The 19812-nt window shown below is 45.8% G+C and overlaps 1 protein-coding gene across 4 annotated transcripts in view; it reads right to left on the minus strand.

The window, feature by feature from the left end:
• HJURP (Holliday junction recognition protein) overlaps window positions 1-19812 on the minus strand; it is a 678247-nt gene that overhangs the window by 377623 nt on the left and 280812 nt on the right. For all 4 annotated transcript variants that reach the window (XM_085606804.1, XM_085606808.1, XM_085606805.1 and 1 more), the window contains one exon: window positions 7806-7860. In XM_085606804.1, the coding sequence (XP_085462930.1) occupies window positions 7806-7860 (55 nt within the window). The remainder of the gene's footprint in view (window positions 1-7805; window positions 7861-19812) is intronic.

Raw genomic sequence — 19812 nt, forward strand, 5'->3', positions numbered from 1 at the left:
CACCTCAACACTATGAAAAGTTGCTACCCTAGCGACAACCAGATGAAAGGAAATTGCATCTTCAGGATAGGAGGGACAAGCTGGATATAAATCTGGATCGTTGGGAGTAGTGGGATCAGTGTTACTAATATCCTAAGGGTTAGGATCTGCTAATGGCCCTCCTAAACGCCCATGGTCTGAATGTGGTGACCCTTGAGGTGATGCATCAAGTGGGTCATGGTTGGAGAGTGGAGAGGGAGGTGGTTGTGATGGAGGTTGCGATGGAGGATGGTGATTAGGACTGGTAGCTTTAACCTTTGTCTTCTTTTTGGGAGGAAGAGGAATGTCTAGTGCCTCCTCAAATATTAATTTCCTCTTTGATGGCGGAGAAGAAAGAATCCGACCAGCTCCTTCTTGAATTTGAATCTCTCTGGTGAATGTCCATCTTTTCCAGAATGGGTTCGGCAGGAAAGATAGAAGCAGATGAAGGTCTGGAGTCTTTCGGCTCCGAAGATTTCAGTATGGATAATTTCAACTTAGAATTATGTTGATTGCTTGGAACCGAGGTAGATGGCGTTGGTTACTGGGTCGGTAACGAACGTTGGGTCGATCCTGAAGCATGGCCTTGGTCCGAAGAAGTCGATGCAGAAGACTTAACTTTGGAATACATTTTCGGTGCAGGGGCTGAGGGTGAGGCATCCAAAACAGTTTTTCAGATCTAATCATGTCCCAAAGGCAGTGGGGGTCTGGGGACCTCTGGGGATGCCGCCTTACGACGTACCCGCATTTGGTGTTGTGAGGAATTGCGAAGAGGTCTATGTTTGGCTTGCCCAACTGGAGGGGGGGATGCTGTTGAGTGTGTGTTGATCCAATTCCCACTCGTGGCAGGCTGTTTTTAGTCTGCTTAAGGTGCCCGCTATGGTGTTCTGGTTTCCTGGTACAAATTCTGTTAGTGATACCTTGTGACATATTGTCCATTTCCAGATACGTTGAGCTTTCTGGGATGGAAGGCGGGATCGGGTGCCTCCCTGCTTGTTTACGTAGTGCACTGTCATAGTATTGCCTCTTTGTTCAAGCACTGAAGAGTTCGGAATTCTGGGTAGGAAGGCTTGCAGAGCAAGAAATACCACTCTTAATTCGAGAAGGTTGATGAGAAGGCTCCGATGGGATAGGGCCATCTGCCGCTGACCTCGAGTTCCTGGAGGTAAGCTCCCAGCCATCCAAGGAAGCATTTGTTGTTCTCACTAAAGGAGAGGCTTGAGGTAGGAATGGTAGGCCCAATGACAGATGACAAATTTGCGTCCACCAAATGAGTGATGAAATCATGGGTGGAGTGACTTTAATTATATTGTCGAATGTTCCCTTGGCGTGCGCCCACTGGACATCTAAGGCATCCTGAAGCGGACGCATGTGTAGGCGACTGTGTATGTCGGATAACGATACTGACGGTATCCCGCTCTGTACGATGGGTGCCCCTCTCCTCAAGCGCCACGAAAAGTAATTTCCTTATATTGTAAAGTCCCCAGGGATTTGGCTGTATCTGCCTTTATTGTTTGGAGAGCTTCATCCACTTTTCCAAATAAAGCTTCCCCATCGTAAGGTAAGCCTAGTATTTTGGTCTTAACTTCTGGTCTGGATAAAGTTGCCTTGAGCCGGCCAGGATTCCTCAAAACTGATGCGCCAGCTAGCTGTCTAAATCCGGTGGACGCAATATCCTTTGCACAGTCTATTACTTCTAAGAAAGAGCACTCTTGTTCTAACAATATTTTCTTTGCCTTATCTTTGACCTCTTCAGGAAGTTTGTCGAGATACGTAGCAATATCTGACCACATTTGGTTATTATATCGGCCTAATAACGTCAGGGAATTTATTGCTCTGACTGTGAGCGCTGACACAGTCGAGAAGCGTTCGCTGATATTATCGAGCCTCCTACTCTCCTTGTCTGGGGGTGCTGAAAGAGATGCAGAAAGATTCTTAGATCTTTGCTGCGCCACTTGCGAAAAAACGAGTCTGGTTTTGGGTGACCCGTGAGGCAGGCAGGTGCATCATCAGGGCCTTTTTTTTTTAACTAGCCTGGGTAACACTGGTGGTACTGTAGCCGGATTGCGCATAATCTTCATGTCTTGGTCCCAAATATAATCTATGATCGGCATAGTTCTTACTGATTACCAAAAGTAAGCCAAGTTTTTTTCTTTTGGATAGATCTTCCCGCAGATTCCTACCCTTATGAATGAGTCCCATAGCTGTACCTCCATGGGAGGTGGCATTAAGTAGGGTCTCTAAACAAAGGTAACCATGCTACACAGCAGTGGCAAAGGACACGTCAATGCATGCCTGAGACATAAGGCAGCAATAGTTTGCAAAAGGATGCAAGGGTGACAAAGTAGCTGCTCAGCAGATCACAGCAACTGTGACACTTCTGGAAATAGCTGTAGAAGAAATGGATCGAGTGGAATGGACAAGAACGTCTGTCTTAGCACAGGTTAAGCAGGTTTGTATACAGAGAATGAAACAGCATGATATGGTTTGCTTGGACACTGCTTTGCTCTTTTTTAGGTCTAGCAAAGCCTGTAAAGAGTTGACCTGATGAGTGCAGTTCATGTAATAAGACACTGCACGCCTGAGGTCCAATTTATCCTATTGCTTCTCCTCTATAGTTGCAGGAGGGAAGGAAGATGGAAATGTAATAGAATGGTATAGATGAAATGCAGATAACACCATAGGTAGAAACAATGGCAAATGCTGCATGATTCTCCATCTGGCTTCCGCACTGGCTACAGTACGGAATCAGCATTGATTGAAGTGGCTGATTCCATCCGATGGGCGGTTGATGGAGGCTCTGCGGCCATGCTGGTACTCCTCGATCTGTCGGCAGCGTTTGACACAGTGTCTCACCCTATCCTGCTTGACAGTCTTAAGCAAATAGGCAACCGAGGGAGGGCACAGGAATGGATTGCTTCCTACCTCCACGGCCGAGACCAACAATACTTTCTCCACCCCTTCACCTCCGCTGTGAAACCACTCAGATGGGGAGTGCCTCAGGGCTCGGCTTTAAGCCCACTACTCTTCAACATCTATTGGACGCCATTGGTGGATCTCATCGCGAAAATGGGGGTCAAGGTGATATCCTACGTGGATGACACCCAGCTGATGTTTTCTTTCAGAGATGTCTCATCGTCAGTCTTTGACTCTTTCAGGGACTGTCTTAAAAACATTGCCATTTGGATGAACAATAACTTTTTAAAGCTCTATGCTGATAAAACGGAGGTCCTATTTTTTTAAACAAGCCACTCCTTCCCCGCAGTCCTCTGGTGGCCTGTAGAACTCGGTGCTCCTCCAGTGTCTAAGGATACGGTTAAGAACCTTGGTGTCCGATGGGACAAAGGCCTGTCTCTCTCGACCCATGTCCGGCAAGTGTCGGCGGCCTGCTTTGGAAAGATGAAAACTATTGGAAAATGTATTGATTTTCTGCTGGAGGAATGCCGAAGAACCGTTGTGCATGCCTTGGTAACCTCGCACCTCGACTATGCCAACGGCCTTTACCAGGGCTTGCTAAGCTGCTTGATCAGAAGGCTGCAGATAGTGCAGAATGCTGCTGCAAGGATGGTCCATAAGGTTCCACTCCGGCATCATATCTCACCTCACCTCAGACAACTCCATTGGCTCCCAGTCGCCAAGAGAATTGAATTTAAGGTTCTAATGTTCACATTCCGGGCCTACCAAATCAGGGGCCCTAGTTACCTGAGGAAGAGACTTCGCCCTTACCAGCAGGGAAGGTCCCTAAGATCCAACCAAAAAAGTTACCTCGCCGTCCCTCGCTTTGCCAAAACAAGGCTGGAATTACTTGCCTCTCCACCTATGCATGCTGAACTCAGAACTGATGTTCAGAAAGGCATTGAAGACCTGGCTTTTTCAAGCATAGGGATTAGCTCCTTGTTCGCTCTGCTCTGTTGATTTCCGCCTTAGCGCCGGGACACCTCAGCAGAGGTAGCTGTGCGCTTTATAAATGCCCTTTATTATGATTATTATTATAATAATCAACATATCTGGATAGACATTTGGTAAGCACAGACGAACTGAAAGGGCATCGAATCATCCAATCCACTAAGCAGAAATATTCACCACTAAGAGAAATCTGTTTAGAGTTTGAAGTGCAGCAAGGTAAGTGTGCATTGCCACACATGGAAATGCCATCAAGAAAATCAAAACCAGGTTCAAATCTCAGTAGGGGATGGGGGGGGGGGGGGGGGAGGGTAACACAAGAAAACAAATGCACATCCACTGGTCATCGAAAAACGGAAGGGCTGCTAGTTAGCCTTTGGCCACCACTAGGCATTTGGCGCAAGTTACAACTCAAGACATCATAAAAGTGAGATTCAAAGGGGCTGATTTCTTTCATCTCGAACTATTGAAAAAAATTAGTCCAATGGCCTGCCGAGATGAATTATCAGAAGGTTTCCTGGTTGCCAAGATGATGTCTGTGACATCACCAGGAAGGCAAAATGACTCTAATTAGCAAAGATCAATCTCCATGCATGTAGCCACAGAATTTGGACAATTGGGTGGAAGACCTGACCATCCTACTGTGATACCTGGTCCACTTTATTTCTATACAGGAAAGAAAGGGCGGCCAAATGCTATGGGCTAACAGATTACGGTACCAGATAACTTTTGCACAGTCCAAGGCTTTGAGAATCTACTGTGCTCATTTTTGCCGCATCTTTCGCAGTACATTTTGCAGGACCGGGATCGGCAGAAATGCATACAGAAGACACTAAGACTAATTGAAAACAAAGCCATCCAGCCAAGGAACTATTCAGAGGGAAGTGTAGGGCACAAAACTGAGGACACTTCCTGTTGTAGGTCGTGGTGATATGTGGAGAAGATCATCAGTTCTTGGTGTAATATCCACTTCTGATCCTTCAACAAGGGGTTATCAGCAGCATTCACAGGGGCACTGAGGAAGCCCGTCAGGTGAGTCTCTACTGGGAAGGTTCCCAGTCTTTGAATCCACTTGCACAGGCGAACTGATTCCCAACACTGGGTGCACAAACCAACATCACCCTGTCTTTTGAAATAATGGACGTGGTGATGTTGTCCAACATAATTTGGACGTTGTCCCCTACATGGAAGGGATAAAGTATTTCTCAGAAAGACAACTGCAGCTAAAGCACATGTATGTGAAGGCTCTACATTCATGCAGATTAAAGACTGCCTGGTGTCATGTTGTCCAGATGAGCACCCTAGCCCAGCAAGGTGACATCTGTGACCACAGCAGTCTCCACTTGCAGATGGCTGAGTGGATGACCTACCTCTAGATTTGAGAGGTCTATCATACAGGGTAAGTCTGAGTGGACAGATTAGAATGCCTGCACCTCAGGCAAGATACTTTATAGATGGTGTAGCCACTGCCACCTCAAATGCAGTGGAGGGCTCCAATCCATCATCTGGAGTGAGGTTTTAACAGGATGCAATAGGCCACAAGGACTAGCTGGTGCAAGAACTGGAGGACCGGAAGCAGACCTTGAGTCAGGCACGTCTGAATGATCACCCACAAATCTGCATTCCTCTGTCCAAAAACAGTCAGCCTCTATGTGTGAGTGAGGCTGTACTTTTGGATGATCATGGTTAAGCCCACATCATGAAGAAGAATCATTATCCACTGGAGTGGGGATATAGGGACCCTACAGAAAAAACTGGAGTCTAAACCTCTGTTGTGATCCTGTGTCTTCCAATGGAGAGATCTCATTCGTTTCAGAATGAAAACATGTATTATGGAACATGCAACAAGAGATGAACTGTGATTCCATCAAATGAACACACCTAGCATATTCTTCTGTTCTGAAAATGTGCCATGAATGATAATCATGCTTATCAAAAACACAATCAGTAATGGATTAGTTTAGAAGTAATTGTAGGGATGTCAAACACTATGACTCTTCTCCTTCATAATTCTATTATTTAATTTATTTTAATCACTTACTTTCAGGCTTCGCTTCCTTATTTTCATTTTAGTAGAAAGACTGAAGTTGTTAAACACATGAAACATAGGTTCCACATTAGCTACAGTTTCCATTTTAGTTGGCTTGTCAGCACCTTATTGTAAAGTCAGCATTTTTGCCATCTTTTACAGAACTTGTGAAAGTGGTATTCATAGCTTAACACCTTTTAGCCTGAATAGCTACACCATCAGGCACCACAACTCTAGTACATCCTCTCAATATCCACATCTCGAAGTTTTAGAAGTAGACACTTAAAGTAAACTTGAGCTGAAAATGACACAAATGCTTAGGATCTTTTAACATAATTGAGATTTTAGTCTGGGTAGATCTAGTGTTCTGAAATCGTCATTTCATTCTATAAGAATTAGTGGTCAATACCCAATATAAATCCCCCCCTGTAATTGACCATGAAGGGAGAGAGGCATCCCACAGGGTGCAGATTCAGAAGGTGTGGCACTAGATTAAACCTTTACCAAAGAATGTTAAAGCGAGACTCCTCTGAGGCTCAGGCTGCACTGAATGATGCCAAGGAGAGGTTTGTCCCAGAACAAACACAATGTCTTCATCCTCAAAATAGCTGGCTAGCTATTCCAGACAGAAAACAAACCTTGTTGTTCCAAGTATGTGTACCTCCTCTTGAACTTAAAAAAAAGGCATATTATATATTGATTCTGCTAGAACTAGCATACTGCCTAGTGACAGCAAACAAGGGCGTTATGGCTACAAATTGTAATATGATGTTGCAAAGTTTTTCTGTTTTCACTGTTCATGTAACGTTTAGCTGTTTCTAATTTACATCTTCTACGATGTTACCATACAATATTGTGTGCACCAGATACAGGAATTTAAAGAAAATGATTATAAAATAAATGTCAAAATGACCATCTTGTTTGCTTGAGCATGTAACTCATTAATGAAAGATGGTTTTGATTACCACTGTGTCCCTGAACCTTTTATGGGACTTTTAGTCACCTAGAAAACAGCACAATTGGCAGAATGCTCTGTGGCTGCAGTTCAAAGGGTATTTGATCCTCATTATGCTGCACTGAACAAAGTCCTTGCACTGGTGGGTAAGAATCCAACCCCTGGAGATCTAGGGTAAAACTCAGGATTGTTACCAACTCTGCAGCGAGGCTGCCATGACTGGAAGAACCTTCATAAAAACTTGAGGAGCCTTAAACAAATTCGGGTAGGTTTTACTGCTTAGGGACAGCATCTTAAACTTTCCTTCCAAATGAAAAGGTGAAGGCAGAAATCCGAGATAGAAAACAGGTCTCCATTCTTCTGGAGACCAAGAGGAGAAGGGAGTTAATGTCTGTGCCCCTAACGTCTGACAGACCACTTCTATGTCTCCTTTTTCCTGCAAGGGAATGCATTTTGCCACCAGTATCCAGGCAAGAGCAGGTGAGCACTCTCTAAAGGAAGGGGGTGATAGGGGGACGTGGTGTGGTGGGGAGCACAAGAAGGAAATTGCAAAGCTGGGGATTTGATCATCTGCCAGGAAGGCCAGGGGGGCCCTCCAACCCCCACTCCTCCCAGAAGGTGATATTGTGAGTGATATGGATGGGTTAGCTGCTGCAGACAACACCCCTGACTTGAAAAGAGGTATATTTGCTGTGGTCTCTGGACAGGCTGAGACAGCTGCTGTTGTCAGAACTTCCGATACTGTTGGTGTAACTGCGTCTAGGAGAGGTCAGGTCTAGCATGTGGGCCATAGGCCTGATGTTCTGGAAACATTCCAAGCAGGAATAGGCCACAGGACATGTTCATAAGTGCAACAAAACCAATATAATAAAAACAATATAATAAAAGCTTTGATCTTACTTGTTCTAACAAACGTCTGCTCATTTATATTAACAGCAGTGGATGTCTTCATCTCCTAAAAATGTTAATCAGGAAACATAGTTCTTAAAATATTCCTCTAATGGCAACAAGCAAACAGAACAGCAATGTTATGGATTAAGAGATTCAAATTTAAATTTGCTACATTACCTGCATTAAAAATAATTGTAATAAATTATCCCCAAAAATTGCTGCAATTTATTTCAGGGTTTTGTACGAAACAAATATTTTGACTTGAAACCACTGGAAGACTTTGATAGCCTTATTTAAGTACATTGTGTTAGTGTTGCTGGAGATGTGCATGAGGGGAAAAGGGGGTTGTAGGGAGGATAGTGGAAAATGTGCACATTAGAAGTAGAGATGCTGCAGACAGTGATCAGTAAGTAGCAGCGAGCTAATCCCAAAAAGTATATAGGGTGAAATCCATGTCCTGACTGCAACACTGTGGGCATGATTCACAAAGGCAAACTTACTCTTCTCGGTAAGTTTACAATTTTTTTGGTTTTAACAAGTAATTTTACAACTGCTGAGACTCCACAGTCGGGGGCAGAGTCCTCAACACATACAAATACATCTTTTTATGTGCAGAGTATCATCAGTTGTAAACTTACAATTAATAAAATTATACAGGCAGTTTGCGAATACCACAAAAAAAAATTGTAAACTTAAGTAAGAGTATAGGTTTACCTATGTAAATCAGGCCCAGTGTCTTGGGATCCAATTCCTTGCTTTAATAGTTCATTTTTCAGGAGTTTTATGAAGACTAGTTTGTTGAGCAGTGTTGTAAGGAATGGACCCAGAGCAAACATTAGAGTTCTTCACTATCAATAGTCTAACACCATTCTTTTACAGTTTGAAAGAATATGTACATATGGTCTTATCCTAAATTCCGATTTACTGACAGGCAGTGTGTTTTTTTACCTTTATTTTTTATTTTGAACAAAAATCACAGCAATTGTGCTTTTACAGAGGTCGAAGGCATGTGATCGTCGATACTAGATAGTACCATTTCAATAGCAATGGAGCAGTAAAGAACAATGCAGTTGGTTATATGGCTCTCATTTTTCGTTTTTCACTCCCCTTCTCCTTTTGTCATTCCCCCGCTAGTGTCAGACTCACGCAAGTCACTCAATCCAGTTCTGAGTTCAAGACGGCATTACACAACTCGCACAATTAACTAAGATCCTCCTGCAGTTTGTCACCTCTACGGCTTAACTTCATCTGGAGTTCTTCGGCCAGAGTCCATTCCCGTACATCCCTATTCCATCCGTCTAGATCCTTGACTCATAGTCCCATCCATGATATGGCCACCCTACGCCTCACCAGCACCAACATTAACTGCAACAGCTTGTAGCCTATTTTATGCTTCTTAGGTTTGTTGATGTGACACAATAAACAATGTAATGACACTACCTCGATGTGAAAGCACGCGTTTCCTCGCACAGTCCTCACCACATGGGACCAGACCTGGCTCACCCCGGGACATCTCAATGGTTAGTGTAGAATATCAGCTCCTGCTTCACCGCACCGCAGACAAGCATCTGGGCGGGTCGGGTTAATTCGTTGAAGTTTCACTGGTGTCATGTAGATGTGGTGTAAGAAGTTGTGATGTACCAGTTTAAATCGCCGTTTACAGGATACTGTATGGGTAAGCGCACTCATGGCTGACCATGTCCTGTCACCCAGGGGCTCGGCTAAGTCAGCATCCCATCTGGTAGAGAGCAGCTAACACTTTCCACCCCCCTTCCCTCCACATCTGGAATGACATGGGCACCATCATTTCCCGCACTGGTGCAAGTATCCATATGGGAAGCTCCCGTTGAAACAGGGCACATCGCAGGACCGTCTTCACATACTGCTGCCAAATAAAAAACGTTATAAATAAATACTCGCAGTGTGATGCACTATGTAGGACATTTCCTCCGAGAACCCAGTTCCTCCATTAATGCCACCGGGAGCTTATTCGGCTAAACCAGTCCCACCAGCAATCTTTTCTCCCAGTTGTCCAATTCGTCTAGCCAACGGGTCGCGTGCTGTAAGTGTGCCACATAGTAATATAGATCCAGTCTAGGTGCCTCCAGACCACCCTCCTCATACTGACGGGCCTGGGTACCCAAGGCCATCCTGCTGCGACATCCCACCCACAGCAATCCTTAGTTGCTTAAAGATCCTTTTGGGAACTGGGCATAGTGAGTTTCATAGTATGTACAGGCAACGTAGCAGCACCACCATTTCGGACACCGCCAGCCTGCCCCTCAGCGAAAGTGGCAACAAATTCCAAAAGGTCACCGACCGCTACAGTGCCGCCACGACCCTGTCCACATTGAAGCGCATCAACTGGACATCATCTAGCGCCACCTGCACACCCAGATAGCGAAAATGCACCCATTCCCAGCTTTTCCAGAGGTCAGGGAGACTCTCCAAGGGCAGGGCGGCCATGCGAGCCAGAGGGAAGAGCAGGGATTTGTGCCAGTTGAGACGCAGACTAGAGTATTTCCCAAAATCCTCCAGGAGTTGCAGCAGCCTGGACAACGCCACGTGAGGTGAGGCTATATAAAATAGGGCGTCATCTGCGTACAGAGATATTATATGCAGTGTTTCACCTATTTGGATGCCCCATTGCTCAAGGTCTTTCCGCACCCAGACCACCAGCGGTTCAAGAGCAAAGAGCAGAGATGAGACTGGGCTTCCCGGATGTGTTCTCCGCTCCAGTGACCACACTTCTGATCGAGTTGGGCCCACGCGGCTGTGTATATAGTATTTGAACCCATCTGCAAAACTGTGGCCCAATTCCCACTTCCCTTAGCACCTCCAGCAGGTACCCCCAATCTACTGTGTCGAAGGCATTTTCAAGGTCTATCAACACCAATGCCAGACCCTAGTCTGTGTTTCACCTTGTGCATGTGCGTTAACTGTCTTAAATTCATGCCAGTATTACGGCCTGGTATAAAACTGCACTGGTCCTCGTGGAGCAGGTGCAGGGCTAGTCGCGTCGCCAACATTTTACTAAGTATTTCAATGTCAGAATTTATTATAGTAAGTGGGCGGTACGCGGCTGGGTCCAGCCTATCTATCCCCTCTCGATTTTAAGAGCATGCATATCTCTCCCTCCCTCATGGTGGGGGGTAAAATTCCACACTCAAAAGACTCCCTGTATACCTGTAGCAGGGCCTGTGCTACTGTGGCAGAGTATGGTTCATAAAATTCAGATGGGAATCCGTCTCCCCAGGGACCTTGGCACCCGGGAGCATCCGCAGCGCTTTACGGATTTTCTACAGGGACTACTGGGCATCCAGTTTCTTCAATCCCACAGGGAGAGAGGCGCCTCAGCGCCACACTTAAAAGGAACGGCACATATCGGTCTGCCTAGACCGCGGGGTCCGATGTACACACTCTCTCTGTAGGTGTTGTTGGAACACCTCCAGTATTTCAGCCATTGAATGTAACCTCTCTCCCATCGCATCGGTGTGAGCAAGGCGGTGATCAAGGGAGCGGTCTGCCTCCTCCATAGAATCTAGTCCAAAAAGCGCCCAGATTTGTCCCACTCCCTATATAGTGGTTGTCGATGCTGGCGGAGAGTGTATCTATCCCATAGGTCGCTGATGCGTTTACGCACTGTCCACTCCCGATCAACAGCGGTCGCGTGTGTCTGATCCTCTGCCTGAGCCACCGCTAAGGCTTCCTCCTCCACCCTGAGGTCCTGCTGTAATTGCCAGCGGACCCCGTATGTCAGTCCCATGCAGACTCCCCGTAGTACTGCCTTTATTGACTGCCATTCCGTGGCTCTACTAGTCATTCCCTCCCAATTAAGTGTCATGTAGTTTGTCAGGGCCTGAGATAGGGCCTCCCTCCTAACCGGGTCCTCTAGAAAATCCGCAGACATTCTTCACATTCTGGGTACCTGCACAAGGGCATTTCAGTGAACTACGCAGATAACCGGGGTGTGATCGGCAAGAAATGAGCCAGGTACGTCACCTCGATGTCCTTGAAGGCGCTCATTCCTGCCACCAATACCCTGTCCAGTCTGCTATGTGTGTTGTGCGTGTTGAACAGCAAGTATACAGTCTCTGTGTCGGGTGCCCATCCCTCCATGCATCCCGTATGCCCATTACCCGCATCACCTCACGAAGCCTTCTGGTCATCTGTGGCTTAGTTCTCTGCATGGGCAGATGCCTGTCCAAATTAGGGTCCAACACACAATTAAAATCCCCCATCTACTGGACAGGCACGTCAAGTTCTAGGGCCAGCAGTTCCTGCATGGACTGATAAAATGCAGGATCATCCACATTTGGGGCGTACGTGTTTAGTATAACAAGATCACAGCCTTCAAGGGTCCCCCTTAGCAGCATATAGCGGCCATCCACATCTGCCTCCATATACATCAACGCAAACGGCGTACCAGGAGCCACCAACACAAACACGCCTCGTGCATAAGTAGAATAGAAGGAGTGCAATATCTGACCCCCCCACTTCTAGTGGCCTCTGCTGTGGTACTTTAAATTTTGGGACCGCGTAGGAGGCATGGCCCTACCCTGCCTATCTCGGTATCAGCGAACCGCGAATGGCCAATGCAGTATGTACAAGTGTTTTGCAGAACGTTTCATCGATAAATTCACTTTGTATACGATATTACACATTAACTTCGTGGGTTCCATTTTAGAGTGGTAGCCATCTTATGGTTGCCCTCACATAGGCTGCACAATAAGGACATGCACAGGCCTTCAGAACACATGTGCCTTCTATTTGACTTCTCTGTGACCTGTGCGATTCGGCTCCACTGCCCGAGGTCAGTCCGGTCTCACGAGCTCCCCTTCCTACGGCCACCTGTGATTAGCATCAGGGTTTGACACACCATAAAGCCTTTTCATCCCACACAAGCCTCCGGCTAATCTCTTTCACACCTGACTCTTCCTGCTTTATGGCTTGTTTTACGAGCAGGACGTGCCCGTGTTTATTGGGGCCTGCTGATATCTGATGAGGGATCTGAGCCTCGCTGGGTAAATAATTGTGGGCTGGCTGAACTGAAATGTGGGATGGTCATTATGACTCTGCCTTTTCGTTTGTAATGAATACATATGAATGACCATATCGTAAAACGAGGAATGTGTGCCTGAAGCATGATATTTTGTATATAAGGAGAAGACTGGTTTTGTAAGGTTGAGCAGTCTCCTGAGAACATACCCGTGTGTACTTCTAGGATTGCTGTTACTGGCTGCAGTCAATAATAAAACGTTCTTTGACGCCACCGCAAGACTCTGTGTTTCTGTGGTCCAAGACAGGAAGAACTCAAAGTCATAGGGTGCTACCCCTGGCACCGCTGGGTTCCTAAATAACCCAGTACTTCAGTTGGCGCCCAACTCGGGGCGATTTCAGCGGTACTGGTCCAAGCCAGAGGTTCGTGAGGAGCTTCGTGTGGAAATTCTGGAGGAAGGCCGCCACTTCATCGACCCCTGCATGTCGACGTGGTCCGAAAGTCTTTGCTGCGAGGTTCCCCGCTTGCTGACGGCTATGAAGGACTGCTGCCCTGACTATCGCCCTGTTTTGGACCCTTGATAATTTGGTAGAGCGAAACGATTAACCGAGTCTTCTGGTGACGTCATCGATACCTCAGTTAAGTATAAGTGGAGCGTCTCCTAATTCTTAGTTTGGTTCTTAGTTTTGGTATCCCTTCAGGATCGCTTTGATTTGGAGCTTGCAAGCGCCAAAGCCGAAGGACTCGTGTATTCACGAGACTATCGCGTTTTGATAATCCTTTGAAGTTTGAAACTAGACTAGTGAGCAAAGATGCCTGGTCCTAGTATATTTGGAAACTTGTTTTGTTTGGGTTGTAAAAGGGATTCCCAATTAGAGGATTCGTATCCGATACATCAGGAAGGACAGTGTTTTAAAATGGCCCCAAAATGGTAGTTTCGACACAGATATCTTAGACAATTTGGAAGTTAAATTATTTAAAAAGAAAGCCCGGCCGGCGATGTTTGATTCTTTCCGCCTATGGCGAAAGGAAGCCAAACAGAAGGAAATCAAGTTAGCGAAGAAAAACAAAAGAGAGAGAGGCATGTCAGTTATGCAAGCAGCTGCACAATTTAAGGATAATGAGGAGGAACAAATGAATGAGCAGTTACATAGACAGCGTAAACTAGGGATCGATAAATGTTACCCAGTTCTACCGCACCTTCAACAGACTGTGTTAAAAGAGAAGGAGAAAGATCCCCTAATGTCACATTTGCTGAGTTCGCCACCTCCGTATGCGCAGAATGCTACAGCACCTCCACAACCTCTAAATGTACAGCCTCCAGTTAATTTGCCGCAAGCTTTTCCGCAGCCGCCAGCTCCTCCTCAGCTGGCTCCTGTCCCTACAGCGCAGCCCTTTCAAGGACCGCCAAGTTCGCTACCTGTCTCTTCTGCGCTTCCTGCGACTTTGCCTAGTACATCAGCTGCCTCCCTTGGCGCTCTTCCTGATACTGCCCCTGTACCTGTATCTGCACCCGTTTTTCTTTCCTCTGTCTTTTCCCCCATTCTTGCCTCAACTTCTCCTTCTGCACGACAACGAATAGCTAGTGTAGTCACTAGTTTAATGTCGCCTCTCTTTGGGTCATCTAGTATGACCCCTGGTTCACAACGTAAGCAGTTGCGTAGTCAGCTGCCTGATTCTGGAGAGAAAGAGGTATTAGACCATATGGCACGTAGGTGGATTGTTTTTTCTTCACTCTATGATGTGGAGTCAGTTGTTAATGTTTTTCACCAATAGGAAGCCCCAAAACAGAGGTATGTGTTTGAGAAAATGTGTGAATTCCTCTGTGAGGAATTGGAAGATCATGGTAGAGACCCAAGCTCACAGGAGTTGTGTCGAGTGCGATTTGATTTTGGAAAAGGTACGATTGTGGGTCCCGATGTAGATAAAGCAGTTGCGATTTTACTGTCCTTCAGGAATGATGATTGTCATCAGTCATTGTTCGAACAGGAGTTACCCGTAGGGAAAAAGGTAAAAGCGCGACAATACCCCATGAGAGAAGTCCCTCCGGTATGGAAGGAAGCCGTTGCGGCTGACGCCGGTCGCGGCATTGCTGCTGCTCCAGCTCATTTCCAGCGTGTTTGGGTGCATGTCCCTTGGAAACGATCTGAAGTAATAGCGCTTAAACAGACATTGCCTGACCCCCGTAAAAACCCTGCAGGATATTATAAGGAGTTGTCACAGACGGCAGGATCATGTGTCATGAATCTAGCTGACATAGACATGTTGTTTGGAAACATTGTTCCACAGCGTTTATGGGGATCAATTCGTAATGTAGATCACAATGCAGAACTAGGTGACACATGGGCTAATATCATTGCTGCAGACACTAGACAAGTTGGTGGTGCGAAACCTGAGCCCCTAGTAGCAGAACTCCCTGGTAGAATTATCACCTACATGAAAACTTTAATGCCCGCGATGCGTGTGAATTGGGATAAACTATCGGCTTGCAAACAAAAGAAAGATGAAACAGTGTCTGATTTCTTTACAAGATTTGAAGAAACATTTATTGACCACAGTGGTCAAGATATGAGTACTGAAGGTGGCCAACGGTTATTTGTTGATAAATTTGTGCATAATTTGCTTCCCGAGTTGTGTAAGAAGTTAAAAGATTCAGAGAGTTCTTGGGCTGTTTCCTCATCAGCGCAAATACTGGCTACTGCACAGTATTATGAAAATAGAGATAAGGATGAGAAAGATAAAGCAGACAAGAAAACGAAAGAATTAAAAACGAAGGTTCTGTTACAGCAAGCTTACCCGCCACGTGGTGGCCAGAGTAATTATCAGCAACCGCCACAGTTTCAGAGAAACGTGCAAAGGTACGAGTATTCTCAACCGCGCGTTCCTGTAGGCCCTAATCAATGTTCATATTGCAAGGAAGAGGGTCATTTCAAGTATAGTTGTCCTATTCTGTTACAGCGCGCTAATGGCGCTTTTAGCACCAGAGGTAGAGGTGGTCGACAAGCTCCTAGGGGTAGGTGACGCGGGAGTGGTCCCCAGAACGCGCGTCCTCTTCCATCTCAAAATACGATTAAAAGTTTTGATCAGCAAGCAAATGCAACTGGTAGGACAGCTCAGTACTATAACAATGACTATTATACAGAGGATGAAAATGTAGAAAGTAATGATTACTAGAATAGCCGTAGACAAAGAGAGGGAGTTGTTTCAGTGCCAGTGGATCAGAGTGGACCGTATGTCAAGGTGACTACAGCGGGTGTGACCAAACCTTTTCTGTTGGATACTGGTGCTGCAAAAAGTTCAATTATGCATTCAAAACTCCCTGGCGCACCTTTGTCTGGCGACACGAATGTTTCAGTAGGTTTTTCTGGCGCCCCGGTTAGGAACCCGATCTCTAGTCCTATGCCCCTTTCTGTTGGACCTTGTGAGCTAAAAGCACCCCTCATCCTAACGACAGGATGTGGTGAAAATCTGCTAGGATTAGACTTGCTAAAAAGATTGCATGCAACGCTATATTGTTCTCCCTCAGGAGTACAACTTACATTAGGTAAGAAAGTGATTTCTCCAATGTATTTGTCAAGGAATGAACTGCCAGCTGAATTGTCATCTCTTCCAGATGCTCTTTGGGCTTCTGGTCTTAATGATGTGGGCCTTTTGGAAATACCGCCATACGTGGTAACTTTGAAAGCCAATGTTAAATTGCCACGCATTCCCCAGTACAAGATCTCTAATGAGGGCGAAAAAGCGTTGCTAGCGATTATCCATGATCTGATTGAAAAGGATGTAATTGAAGAGACAAGAGGTAACGTTTGCAATAGCCCTGTTTTGCCTGTTTTAAAACGTACTGACCCCTCACAGCCACCTGTTTACAGATTTGTGATCGATTTAGAGAGGTAAATAAGATTGTTGTGCCACAGTTTCCAGTTGTCCCTGATATAACTGCTTTGTTAAGTATGATTCCAGCATCCGCTGCTTGGTTCTCAGTGATTGATTTAAAGAATGCTTTCTTTAGCATCCCAATTGCAGAGGAAAGCAGGGACATTTTTGGCTTCAGTTTAGGAGGTCGTAGCTTCCGTTTTAAACGCGCTCCTCAGGGCTACTGTGAAAGCCCATCAATATACAGCCAGGCTTTAAAAGCACAGCTTGATGCAATTGTTTTACCTAGTGGTGCCACCCTTATCCAGTATGTTGACGATTTACTAATCGCCGCGGATACTGAGGAGGTTTGTAAAGAAGCTACGGTGTCATTGTTGCGTCATTTGTCTGCCTTCCATCACAAAGTGTCTCTCTCAAAACTGCAATATTGTCGACAAGAAGTGACCTACTTAGGTCATCTCTTTTCGAAGGAGGGAAGGAAACTGACCCCAGAAAGAATTCAGGCCATTGCAAAATTGAGCGTGCCAAGAACAGAGAGAAGTGCGTGCTTTCTTGGGTATTACTTCCTACTGTAGGCAGTGGATCCCGAGTTTTTCTTTGCTGGCAAAACCTTTAATAGCATTGACATGTAAAGATACACCGAATCTCGTCCCATGGTCTGAAGAGTGTCAGAAAAGTTTTTCTGAATTGCGTGAGGCATTATGTTCAGCTCCTGTGTTGGGCACTCCCGACTACAGCACGCCTTTTACATTGTATGTTCACGAGAAAGAAGGTTGTGCATTGTCAGTGTTGACACAGTCTTTTGGAGACAAACAGCGCCCATGCGCGTATTTTTCAGCGACTTTGGATCTGGTAGCCAAAGCATTGCCAAGTTGTTTGAGAGCCACAGCGGCAGCAGCTGTCTCTATTCGACAGTCTGCTGGGTTAGTAATGAATAACACGTTAATTGTGATGGTTCCGCACGCAGTGGACACGTTGTTGAACAGGACCAAGACACAGTACTTATCTAGTGCTCGATTGTCAGGTTATGAGTTGACACTATTAGCGAGTCATGTACACATAAAAAGATGCAACACATTGAATCCAGCTACTTTATTGCCGATTGCAGCAGACACAGACGAGATTGAACAGCATGATTGTTTGTTTAGAACAGAAGAGGAAACGAAAGGGAGAGTGGATCTTAAAGATACTGCCTTGACTGAGTGTGATGGTACCTTATGGGTGGATGGTTCATGCTTCAAGCTTCCGAATGGTGATACAACTGCTGCATATGCTGTCACGACTTTGCACACGGTTGTTGAGACCGCACGTATACCACATAACTCGGCTCAAGCAGCAGAGCTAATTGCACTTACGAGAGCATGTGTGTTGTCGAAAGGTATGAAGGTGAACATATACACCGATAGTCAGTATGCTTTTGGCGTGGCCCATAGTTTTGGGCGCTTATGGAAAGAACGTGGATTCCTGACTTCGCATGGAACCAAAATTCAGAATGGTCAGTTGGTGAATGATCTCCTTGAGTCACTGGCCTTGCCGCTACAAGTTGCGATTGTAAAATGCAGTGCGCACAAGAGAGTTACCGATGATGTTGGTCGTGGTAATGCATTTGCTGATGAAGTTGCGAAAGAAACAGCGAAGAACGTCAATAATCGAATGTATGTTGCAGGCCCTGCAAGATGGGTTGGTGATGTTGGAATGTGTGAAGACACGATAGAGAGCGTGAAGTCCCTTCAAGCTGAAGCCACAGAAAGAATTGAGCAAATGGAGAGAAAGTACGGGTAAATTGGATGAAAAAGGTTGTTGGGTTGATTTGTCAGAACATCAGCGTTGGTTGTTACCCGATGCATATGTGCTTGCAGTGGTGACAATGGCTCATGGAATGGCCCATATTAGTGTAAAAGGGATTTGCAAGTTGTTGGCCCCAGTATGGCAAAATGCTGGAATTCCCAAATGTGCAGAGAATGTGGTCAAGAATTGCATGGTGTGTCTGAAATACAATCCTGGTAGGGGAACCCCAACTCCAGCTGGTCATTTTGCACCTCCAACGTATCCGTTCGAGGTTTTGCAGCTAGATTTCATCCACATGGAAAGGTGCAACAATTTAAAATATGTACTCGTTGTTGTCTGTGCCTTCTCAAAGTGGATAGAAGCATACCCTTTAAAAGACAATACTGCCTTGTCCACAGCTAAAGCCCTTGTCAAAGAATTTTTCACTAGGTTTGGAATGCCGAGAATGGTCTGGAGTGATAATGGGAGTGAATTTGTGGGTCGAGTGATGAAAGAAGTATGTGAGGGACTAGGCATTAAACAGAAGTTCCACGCTGCAAATCACCCCCAATCAGCTGGGCTAGTAGAGTGCTACAATGGCACTCTGAAACTTAAATTGGCCAAAATCCAGGCGAGCTCCGGTCTTAAATGGCCTGACGCTCTGCCTTTAGCACTCCTATCAACAAGAATGACTGTGCATTCACGAGTGGGACTTAGTCCCTATGAGATCATTTTTGGCCGGCCAGCCAACATATGGGGTGTGCCAAGACCGACAAAATTCAGTGAAATCGAACATCCAATACTGCTTGACTATCTGTATGAATTGACGGCTAAATTGCGTGTTTTACACCAACAGGTGCACGATACTCTGCCCCAGGCCTCTGAAGCTCCAGGACACCCTATCGACCCTGGCTCGTGGGTGCTTATTAAAGATTTTCAACGAAAAAACAATGATGAGCCCCGTTGGATCGGCCCTCACCTCGTGCTTCTATCGACAAGATCAGCGGTTCGAGTGAGAGGGAAAAAGAATTGGATACACGGCGCCCACTGCAAACGGATCCCTTTTCCTCTACCATATGACCGGTGGGTCTAGGAGGGTATCGCTGATTCTGAAACTGACACTGCCCCCGTTTTGTGCCATTTAGTGATGCATGTGTAAAGGGAACGACTTCAGAACGAGAAAGCGACGATATTTTGCAGGAAGCTGTGCCACCGTCAATTCGAATAGACACCACAGAGCCTGAACTCTTGTTTCAAGACCAGACAGTACCTGGCCGAATTCGCTATAACTTGAGGTCAAGGCCTAGGGACAAATAAAAATTCCCTTCCCTTACTATTTTTTGATATTACAGCTCTCCCATCTGAAGGACTTTTTGA

This window comes from Triturus cristatus, chromosome 5_2 (assembly GCF_964204655.1).
Source record: "Triturus cristatus chromosome 5_2, aTriCri1.1, whole genome shotgun sequence".
In the NCBI taxonomy this organism is placed as follows: Eukaryota; Metazoa; Chordata; class Amphibia; order Caudata; family Salamandridae; genus Triturus; species Triturus cristatus.